The 11394-nt window shown below is 39.7% G+C and overlaps 2 protein-coding genes and 1 non-coding gene across 3 annotated transcripts; 1 reads left to right on the top strand and 2 right to left on the bottom strand.

Annotated features, from left to right (window-relative positions):
- Nucleotides 1-2479, top strand: LOC122077566 (transcription factor TCP9-like). The gene has a single exon (XM_042643532.1). It carries the CDS (start codon nt 331-333, stop codon nt 1537-1539), a length of 1209 nt encoding a protein of 402 aa, XP_042499466.1. The 5' UTR covers nt 1-330; the 3' UTR covers nt 1540-2479.
- A 2937-nt stretch (nt 2480-5416) lies between these two features.
- Nucleotides 5417-5488, bottom strand: TRNAG-UCC. Its single transcript has one exon. It is a non-coding gene; the product is annotated as a tRNA-Gly (tRNA).
- Nucleotides 5489-6617: 1129 nt separating this feature from the next.
- On the bottom strand, nt 6618-9667 carry LOC122075407 (bifunctional dTDP-4-dehydrorhamnose 3,5-epimerase/dTDP-4-dehydrorhamnose reductase-like). The gene is made up of 2 exons (XM_042640427.1): nt 9046-9667; nt 6618-7315 (listed from the first exon to the last, which is right to left on the bottom strand). Exons 1-2 carry the CDS (start codon nt 9496-9498, stop codon nt 6863-6865), a joined length of 906 nt encoding a protein of 301 aa, XP_042496361.1. The 5' UTR covers nt 9499-9667; the 3' UTR covers nt 6618-6862.
- Between the last annotated feature and the right edge of the window lie 1727 nt (nt 9668-11394).

Below are 11394 nucleotides of genomic sequence, written 5' to 3'. Positions count from 1 at the left end.
AATTTTGCTGTGTGTCCGTGGTGGTGAAGACAACGAGATTAACAAGAAGCTTTTGAGGGAAGACCCTGCTTGTAAATTGGTGCACGTAAACAATCTTCTCCCTTCTTTCATAGCTTCTTCAATCTTCACAGAAGAGGAGACCTAATTTTTTTCCTCTTTCCCTATCTATTCTTTCCAAGTTTCTCTCCCCCTTTCCTCTGCAACAAAAATTATTATAGAAATCATCGAGGATAACCTTATATTTCGTTTCCTGTTTGTGGGTTTTCCTCGTCTTTCCTATTCGTGTTTTGGGCTGGTTCGGTTTTGGAACTTTGAGGGACTTTTGGGTGGATGGCGTCGATTCAGAAGCAGGAGGTCGAAGAAGAAGACGAGAGAGGAACAGCTGATCTAAGAATGAGCGGTGGAGGTGGTGAACAAACAGTTGATGACAGTAACGGGGAGGAAGACGTAGACAGCGGGGAAATTCCACCTTCTGATCCACCACAACCACCATCTTCTGCCCCTGATGTGGCTCCAACGCAACAACCATCCACGGCAGCGCCGCTTGTATTGCTTAAAGAAGAGCCAACAGACGCAGAGCCAGAGTTGGAGGAGAAACAGTACCCACCCATTGGAGTTGTACCCGTGGCGATGCAGATGCAGACTCAGACTCCTATGCCCATGCAGGTTAGAAGATCAGTGACTCCAGGAAGAAGGGCTTCCACGAAAGACCGCCACACGAAGGTTGAAGGTCGAGGACGGAGGATCCGGATGCCGGCGACCTGTGCGGCGAGGATTTTTCAGCTGACCCGAGAACTCGGTCATAAGTCCGACGGGGAAACCATCCGGTGGTTATTGGAACACGCGGAGCCCGCCATCATCGCTGCTACCGGGACTGGGACTGTTCCAGCCATAGCCATGTCTGTGGGAGGTACCCTCAAGATCCCAACATCATCCTCTAATCCCGAAGGCGAGACGACGAAGAAGAAACGAAAGCGGGCGGCAACTAGCGAGTACTATGATGTTAACGATGGAGTCTCCATGTCTTCTGGTCTCGCTCCCATTGGAGCAACGGCAGTGGCTGCGGCACCACAAGGTCTCGTGCCCATGTGGGCAGTAAGCAGTGGAGGAAGAGTTATACCCTCCAACGCTGTGGCTGCGGGTGCTTTTTGGATGATACCTCCCTCTACTGCCATTGCTGGACCTTCAAATCAGCCCCAACTATGGGCGTTTCCACCTGCGACGCCACTCATCAACATCTCTGCGAGACCTATTTCATCATTCATATCTGCGATGCAGCCGGGAGCTATCAATTTAACTTCTGCCACTCCAGTTGAGGTACAAACTGCTCCGGTCTCCAACAACGCTGCTACAGCTCCTGCAGTATCATCAACGCTAGCAAAAGCGGCAAAGTCTTCAACCATGGCTCCAAGTTCAAGTTCTACCACAACTACCCAGATGCTTAGAGACTTCTCTTTGGAAATCTACGATAAACAAGAGCTTCAGTTCATGAGCCGTCCTGCTCCTGCAACTCAACAAACACCTTCTTCGAAGCAGTGAGAGGAGGAAACGTTCAAGAATTGTTAGAATTTAGAACGTCGACCCTGCAAAGGAAAAGGGTTATTATCACTATTTTTTCGTTATCTGGGCTTAGTCATTCGGAAGGTTTAACTTCAAAATTTTCCATTTTCATTGCTTTTACGGATCAAATCCCCCTTCCTTGGTCTGTTCGTCGCCGAGCTCTCTGTAATTCTTTTTCTTGTTCGTCTTCTTTTCGGAAGTGTTGGGGTTGGCACGTGCTTTAGAGTCATTTATGCACGTGTGAAGTGGGGCCAGGACACAGGTTAGGCTTGGAGGCTGAGCGCAGAGGGAGGGTGGGGGGAGTGGTTGGGTCCTACAATCTCCGGTTGGTGTGGGTCAAACAAAGAGGCAAAAGGTAAGGTGCTCCGTGGACCGTGTTGAATCGTTTCATTGTGGGCCCAACATCTGTCTGTCCACGTGATGGAGGGCGCGGGCCCCAAGGCCCAATTGGCTTGGTGGCCCCACAAATTCTTCTCCTCTCGAGGTGGGGACGCGTGGTGGTCCCCATCTTCTTTTTGGTGTGTGTTTCCTTTTGGTGGTTCGATCGAGATGAGAAGGAAAGGCTGGGTTTGGGGTGGCCATGCCAACACGCATTTAGCTGTTTCAGTGGGGACCGGCTTGTTCTGCATGCGACACGTGGATATGAAGAGTTGGCTCAACCGAATATCCGTTTTATGATGATGATGATGGGTCCCCCTTTTTCACTATTTAGAAACTTGCAAATATAACTCATCTTCCCGCCTTTTTGGAATTTTTTTAGTTCTTTTTTTTTTTTTAGTTCGAATTTGTTAGTTATCTAACTAATGTTTACCCTTGATTTATATAGATGGCTTTAATTTGGATTCTTCTCTTTGGTCTGACTGATCTGTAATCCTGTACCATTATCTAAGTAATATCAAAGTTTAAATTTTAGTTTCAATTTCTCACAATCTCTACTTTTTTATTTTTTAAATACATACTTGCCTGCTTATCTTCTTCATATGGGGTTCCGTGTAGAAATTGAAATTAATAATCTCATATCAGAAATGAGTAGCGTGATATAAAGATGAATCTACATTCTCTGTAATGAGCGGTGAGGTGCAATGAACATCGAATGATTAAGAATATTTAGACACGCATCTCAAGAGATTTTTAGCCGTACCAATGCAGCAGCTATAGACGATTTTCACATTATAAAGATTTGATGTGAGATTTATTACATTTTCTCATGATTAGCTTTTAATTATGATTTCTATCAAATTCCTCAACAAGTGGTATCAAAGCTAAAATAATAAAAAGTAAGATAAATTCTACTCAAGTACTTGGTGAAAATAATAATATCACATTAGAAGTGAGTAACATGATGTAGAGATTTGATGTAAGATTTATTGGCACTTGGACATTTTTCTCACAGTTGTTTTTAACGATAATCTCTAACCAAGTCCTCAACAAGTGGAATTAAAGCTGAAGTAGTAAAAAATGCAAGGATAAGTTATATTAGGTGATATGAAAATTGTCATGAGTTTGATTATGACAAAACACACCTTGGGTCACTCACTCACTCTTTACTGCTTTTAGTGAAAATTGAGTGATTTTCATTGCTTTTTTTCTTTGTGGCCCACCTCATGGATGGACCATAGGAATGGAGAATGACAACATAAAAGACGAAAAGTGAGAAGGAGATCTTAGCCGTGCGTTCAGCATTTTTTAGATGCTAGCATTTTGATACGGCCTGAACCAATGGGATCAATTAGTATTTGCATAGGAGATGTTATCGTGTATGTTACGTCATAAGTTATTATAGTAAGTCGGTTGGGTCCCAGACAAGCAATGGTTGTTGACACGGGTTTCCTTTGAGAGAAACTTACAAAGGTCAGAAAGGAAGGCCACATGTGGACCAATGAATGGGTTGGAAGGAAGAAAAAGGAAGATGGGGATTTGGTGTAGGATTTGGGTAGCTGATCCACCACCAGTCCCGAAAACCATCCACTTTTTGTAGGTGGACCCATCATTTAATGGGCCCCTACAGGTTAGCACAGTCTGGAACATTTAATCAGTTTGGTGGGCCACGTGTACGGAGCAATTGTGGCCAGCGATATGTGGTTGTGATACGCTGAGCAAGTCAAGTCATGCCTCACTCTGCCACATGAAATAAAAATTTGAAACTTTCCCTTAAACAAAAATAAATAAAAAAAGAACAGAAATATTTTTTACGCAAAGGCCGTTATATTTTACTGTAGATACACACACAGAAGGCGATGCTTATCACAACATGGTGGGTGTGGGGTGGGTGGACCCCACACCCACCACCACCACCATCACCACCAGTCCACCACCACTAATAGGTCCACTTCCACCACCAGAAGAGGTCAGAGGTACCAATGCTAATGGGTGGGCCCTTTAGTTGGCTATGGACCATTAACCCCGCCGCCTGGCCCACATCCTTTCTTCACCCTTCCAAGGATGATCCGGACCGTGCAATCAATGATCCCTGGTAGTGCATTGGTCCTTATGTAGGTGTGGTGGGCCCACTGATTCTTTCCCTACTTTCTTTTTGGTTGGGACTTGGGAGGATGAATCAGGGCGAGACGTAAGCCATTTGCCCATCTAGTGACGTCTGGATGGGGCCCATTTTTGTGGACCCGAAATCATGTTCGGGTCCACACGTTGTCGGTAAGTGGTTAACAAAAGTTCCTTCTCCTACTCCCTACGACCATTCAACACCCACTAACGTGCATTTCCTTCCCTTCTACTCTGGTTGATCAAACGTATGGGAAAACAAATCGCTTTCGTCGTAGGATTGGTATATATGTCCAGTGGATCCCACCATTTTGTTCCAAGCTGACGTATAGACGGTTGATTCGGTCTAGTGGAGGCGATCCCCTAATTTTATAATCCTCCCTTAGTCCGTTTGAATTTGGACCGGTTTAGGGTGAGTCAACTTCTTTGAAGGGTTGCGTTGGTCAGGTCAATAGTGGCCAGAACTCGTTCCAAACAAACTCATAATCTCCTCTCTTATAAAAAGAGATGAAATTTTTAATTGAATATTTTCACACCAAGCTATCTCTGGATATATGAATACTCTCTTGTTCTTATATTAAATAATCTATTTAAATACGTTGCACAAAAGAAAGCAAAAAAAAAAAAAATAGATGAATTAAAAGTTGGATCCAGAAAAGAACCAAAGTCAAAAATTCTTTTTGTTGGGTCTTTGTAATTATACAAAATCAAACGTCTTATCCTTGAAACAATTTGATCTCTAAATTCTCCATCCACTCTAATTTTATATATATATATATATATATTTTTTTTTTTTTCTGTTTGTCTAGTGAAAGGCTTTTCATGTGCGGTTGGTTGATTTGGGACACTTGGTTACGGCTTTTCTTGTGATCAATCAAGCCACCATCCAACAAAACCCAAACCTGGTTTCATTTTTCCCTTTCCAATGAGGGGTTCTGTAGTGGGTTGACCCAGCTTGTTCATATATTTATTTGGACCGCATCAAGCCCTAGAGCTAACGGGAAGGTTGATTGTGTGGGCTACTTTAAGAGAAATATGGGCTCGTACCATCCTTACTTCATGTCTCATATGTTGGTCTGGGCTGCCTCTTGACCAGGCCATCGGTTTCTATGCATGATGATGTAAGAAACACATTCAACACTTCAGCCGTTGGATAGGCACATGAGAATCAAGTATTCCTATCAAACGGCTGAAATTATTACATGTTCATACATATGAAACGTGGTCAACACTTCAGCCGTTGGATAGACGTTTGAGAATCAAGTATTCTTATCAAACGGCTGAAATATTGATCGTGTTCATACTTCATACACAACAACGGCTCATGCGAAAAAAATATAATCATTAAAAAATTCTATGCGTCTGCCGGGAGTCGAACCCGGGTCTATTGCTTGGAAGGCAATTATCCTAACCGTTGGACTACAAACGCAGATGATATTTAGGTAGCCTTTGTATTACTTATATATTATTTAAAAAAAAATCTCAACCCTTAGTCCCATTAGAACACGTAAGGGCTGTTTTTCCAACAAAAATTGCTTTCCTCCTGATTGCGAACAGGATCTCGTAAGTATCCAAGAGGAGGTTATGGGATCGAACCTGTCGTATGCATGTGTGAGTGGGTGGGTGTGTGTACGAGTAGGTGACCATTGGCCCTGCTAATGCCCAGTAGGCTGGCCACTGGCCCGTGCGGTCACTAGGATAGCAGATCAAAAAAGAAGCAACCCTTGATGCTCACTATTATGATCACACACTAGTCCACAAACAGATAAAAGAGACAGTTCGTCCCTCTTCGCATTCTTTAGATGTTCTTCAATGGCTGCTCCATTTGTGATTCGGATATGTTTCTCATAAGTTCCTGCAGGGTTTTTACCTATTGAGGAGCAGCTAATTGTCCTGGGTTCATCGTCCATGGTGACTGTTGATGCATCTGCTTAGCTAGATTCGACTACTGGACTTCCTTTCAACATCTTACTTCGAGCATTTTACATGATCGATGATGCCTAAACTAAGTTAGAATCTGCGGTTTGATTAATACACCAACATTTTATAGAACCCACTCATGGTGATTGGTGAAGGACCCATCCTTAATTTTGAGCCACTAAAAGGAGTAAGGTTCTTCACAATGAGTTAAATAGCTAGAAAATTCCCCAAGAATTATACAAAAAGCAAGTGCTGTTTCTGCGTTTCGTTGGATTCCTTTTTCCAGCCCTTCCCAAACAATGAAATAAATCATATTTGGATTCAACAAAACCATGTGATTGTACTTGATCATGGGAAGTTCATGCTTCATTACCACTCCATGAACCCACACTCCCAAAACCTCTTTGAATCTACACATCTTATTAGTTGTTTCACCATGAAAAGTAACTATAACCTCTTGACAATTACTAGAAGTGAAAAATAACTAGTGTTCGACCAGCAGCACCTACAGCAAGTATAGATGTCAGGTTTAGCAAATAATCACCTCCCCGATCTGCGCCTTCCCCCAACCCCCCTCCCCCAAAATAAATAAATGAATAAATAAACATACACTTCCAACAATGAAAATGAACAACATGAAAAAAAAAAAATGACATCTTCCAACTAGTTTATTCATCGTGATATTAATAAAAATACACCATTCAAAGATGACATGAAGTTATTCAAGCATACAAAAGAGGGGGGGGGGGGGGGGAGCCCCAATTGGTGGAGGGTAATGAACTTTCTTCTACATCTAAAGAAGTGTTCCACAACACAATCCCCATAAGAGCAAGCTGCTAAAATCTACAAGACCAGAGAAAAGAAAGCATCCAACTTGGAAATTTCAAGTAGCAGAAGTCTTCTGATTCGGCTTGAACACATTCTTTATGAGTGACTCCTTAATGGATAGAAGTTCTGGGAATTCCTGCTTCAATTTTGTTGCATCCAGTTCGTTGTTGCTCCGAGGGGCAACGATAACTTTTGCCTGCTCCTCCAGGGTAAAGTTCTTCCATGTGAAATTTGGGTCCATGTATTCCCGGTACATCTCTAATATTTCATTGTGGCTTACAACTCCAGGGTTGGTGAAGTTATAAATTCCAGTGAGGTTCTTCTTTGCCATTTCGATGGAGATGGGCAGGAGTTCATCCAAGATTGTCATTGAGTTGGGAATGTCGACAACCTTCTCATATCGAGTAATCTTTGTAATAAAGTTGCGAGGGTTGGATAAATCTGATGAGATAGGCATCCTGACTCGAAGAGTGCACACATTCTCATAGTTGTTTAGCAGATCTTCCACCTGAAATATTTCAGGTTAACCAAACCATCATAAGGATAACTTACTTTGTAACTCACCTGTTTACATTCCATGTAATTTGGCAAGCAAATTCAAATGATTTGACACACTAACATATAAGTGCTAGATCATGTTTGTTCACCGGAGAAGTTTAAGCATTCATGGACTTCGTTTAGAAGCCACAACCAAAGACCACTGACCATGCTGTCATTGATGTTCCGTTTTATTTATCAAATGGAAAGTAACGCATCAGTTATAGATCCTGTTCATTTACTGGGAGGAATGTGAGATAGGTAGTGAATGAGTTTGTGCAAGTGTCTGTGTGTTTGAGCCAGTTTGAACATCAGTTTCACATGCACAAATATGTCGACTTTTGTGACCTTTAAATATGACCACTTATCGTATGCATTATTTGTGTAATGAACCTGCATCAGATCTCAGTTGGATGTGCAATAACTCCACCTCTATTCCATTAAAAATATAGCCAACTTCATCTGTTCTTGACTTCTTGTTCTGTTTGCACAGGGTTCAATTCACCTAATATGGAAATTAACCAAATACTTCGAATTTTTATCCAGGTCACCACCACCATATTCTTCCAACTGGATATAAATAAATTCAAGTCCACCCCACTCCCACCAGGAAAAAGAAAAAAATTAGGGATGCATTAAAAGAATGTCAGCTCTATCAGTACTCATAATTTCAACTTCAAGATAGAGAGATTTAGTCAATTATTTTCTTAACAACGGATATCAAAGTGATTTTCCTTGGCTTTATTGTAGGCAATTAAACTTCTATCAGATGCATATCAAGATGATTAGAATTTATTGATTTCTTTAGTAAGGAATAACAGAAATCTGTAACATTCAAACACCTAAAACTGAAAATGAAGACATGCTTCAAAAGAAGATTATCAACCTAACACGACGGAAGATCAGAAATTCACATTCAGAGTTATGTCGATGAAAATCTTGTCAGATTTTTTGTGCTTATCATTAAAATTTTGAAATGTATGTCAATAGACAGATCAGCAGATTAACCCAATTTAAACCAGAAGATATCTCAATCCCACCTGAGTTGCATTATGTTATGCACATCAAAAGATGCTATTTTTTCTCTCTTTTAACTCCAAAATTTTTCAACTTGTATGCATTTAGGGTCACACAGAACTAAAAGACTCAATCACACGATAGTTGCAGACACATCAGGGTTTCTCATGAGTACATATACTCACAGAAGCTAGCATTTTTCTGTTCAAACCTGTCTAGAGAAGATCTCAAATCATCCCGCGTGTACCATATGAACTGCAAAAACACAATTCATGGGGGCTATTGAAACCCTACCGACCTCTACATGCAACCTCTACATGCAAATTACTGACGTACAGATCCAACTCCAAACCAAAGAAATCATAGTTTCTAGCATTTTAATTAGCATAGAAACAGAGAAAAATATATGCAATCACTTGTATTCACGCACCCATAGCATAAGAAGAGCTCCAGAAGATCGATCCTGGATCAATTTGGTTTAAAAAATGAACACTCAGGTACCAAAATGTATAGTACTAAAATCAAAACCTCTAAAAACGAGAACTATTATAGAAGTAATCAAGTGAAGATCTGTAACTCCCAAACAGAGCAAGATCGAACAACCCAGAATTACGCACTCCAGACTAACACAAACTAATCTGACACTCAACTAGATCCAGAGAAGTGAAGAATCGAGAAACTCACCATAGCCTTGGTCTTGGAATAGAAGGATCCAATAAAATTGGGGACATCCTCTTCCTTAAATCCGACCCCAGACCCAAGCGGGTGGTCATTATCGTACTCGAAGATACAACCAGTGGCATAATTGATCAAGATCAAACCTTTCTCTCTGCAAACATCGGCAAGGGTTAGAGTTCCAACAACATTGGTGCGGATAGTCTCCACCTTGTGGGACTCGCACCAATCGACGTTTGGTCGACCAGTGACGCCAGCAGCGTTGAAGATATGAGTAGGCCGGAGGGTGGCGATGTCGTTCTCTAATGAGTTTCTGTTCTCAAGTCGACCTGCACCGTAAGCAAAGTCGATTCCCTGAGCTTGGCAGAGCTTACCAAGCAGACCTCCAATCCAACCGGTCCTGCCATAGATCAAGAACTTCAATGGCTTATCAGATGCAGATCCATTTGCTGCCAAACCCATTGGAGATTGAAGCTAGGATTGATCGAGAAAAGAAGGGATTGCAGAGAAGGGAAGAGAAGGGAAGAACTGTAAGATACTGAGATGGGATCTCAGCTCTCTGGCAGTTTAGCTTTGGAAGAAGAGAAAGCGATTCGTGGTTGGTTATTGACCTCTCCTGGTTTTCAATTCTTCGTTTTTTTCCCCTCTTTATAACAAAAGAAAAAGTGGATAATATGTACGGGAGGTGTATTGAGAACAATGTGTTTCATAGCGATATTCACTTTACACCTTCTGATGTAACGACTTGAACAAACCTAGTGAGAGATTCACGGTCTGATGTCAGTAATTGATGTGGTGTTACACGGGACTACGGTTTCAGAGAACCAAGACATGATGGATTGTTTTCCTAAGGTGCGTTTGGTTTTCGCTGCTAAGCACTTTTGTCGCTTATTTATTTATTTTTCTATGCAAAAGTTTCCATAGGCCCATGGGCTTACACATACTCTTTTGTCTATGCTCTTTTTATTAATATATATTTTTTAAAATTATTATCTATAGAACTGTTTAAATGATATTTCTATAAGTATATATATTTTATTTCAAATTTTGAATATAAGGCATTCTTTACCTTATTCATAACAAAATTTTTATTATTTTTTTCTCTTAAAAAGATGAGGAAAAACATTCATGTGTCTAGGCGTTGCAAATGCCCCATGTTAATAGAGATTTTTCATATTTAGAACAAGTTATGTTCTGTTGATTGTCTTTGTTTTATTCTCAATATTTTTGTAATTTAGTTATAAAGGATGATTCTCAAAAATGTTTTGAAACTGACTTACCATTATATCATTGTTAGTATTTCACACAATCTTTAATATACATATGAATTGATATTTGATAGTATTTTTCCCCCAATGAATTCAAAGGAAAGAATTTTTTTTTTATAAGAGGGCGAAAAATTAAAGATATAAATTGCTTGTTTTCTTTGCTTTGACCGGTATTTCAACTCATATGATAAGGTGTATTTATCATTGCAGCCTTATTTTAATAAGATTGTAGAAGGTGGACTAGGATTTGGAGTTATGGATTGAAAAAGAAAAGTAAAGAAAAAAACCCAGCTCAAAACATTAACTAATGGCATAGATATTTGATTCTTCTTCCAAGTGGACTTATATTTTAATTTTTAATTTTTAATTTTTAATTTTTAATTTTTAATTTTTATTTTTATAAAGAAGACATGCTCGAACCCATGACCTTTAGTTCATAAGACCAACGCTCTAACCAATTAAGTTACGGGATCAAGACAATTTATTTTTGAAAATGTTGAGAGCCAATTTCTCTAACAATAATATGTGGAGGGCTCTTTATCGTTTAAATGTAAAAGAAGATATGTGAAAAATAGTTATATGTGCTTTTAGTAATTATGGAGGAATCATTTTCAGTAAAAATTAATTTGCATAGTGACTTACCATCAATTTCCTAAAAAAGAGGAAGGTAAGAGAAATAATTGTCACAAACTATTGGTGAATTATCATCAATTTTCCTGAAGTCAAATTAATTTTTTTACCATTTGACAGAATTTGATAGAGATGGATAGGTCCATATTATAGAAGACTGCTAATGCATCTCACAAGCGAAGTTTCAATGGAGTGTGAATATGTACCAGGGGTAAAACATGGTTCAAATTATGAACATGTTACCCTTCAAGGGTTAATAATATGCACAATAGAGATTATTGTCAAAATTTTCTTAACTTTGGACAAACCTTTTGCTTAAACAACATGTTAAAGTTTTTTTTCTTTTTTGTTTTCGTTTTTGGTTTTTGGTTTTTGTTTTTTGTTTTTTGTTTTTTGTTTTTTGTTTTGTTTTGTTTTGTTTTTTGTTTTTTGTTTTTTTTTTTTTTTTTTTAAATACTGT

This window comes from Macadamia integrifolia, chromosome 4, assembly GCF_013358625.1.
Source record: "Macadamia integrifolia cultivar HAES 741 chromosome 4, SCU_Mint_v3, whole genome shotgun sequence".
Taxonomy (NCBI): Eukaryota; Viridiplantae; Streptophyta; class Magnoliopsida; order Proteales; family Proteaceae; genus Macadamia; species Macadamia integrifolia.
This window is presented reverse-complemented; position numbering and strand designations above follow the sequence as displayed.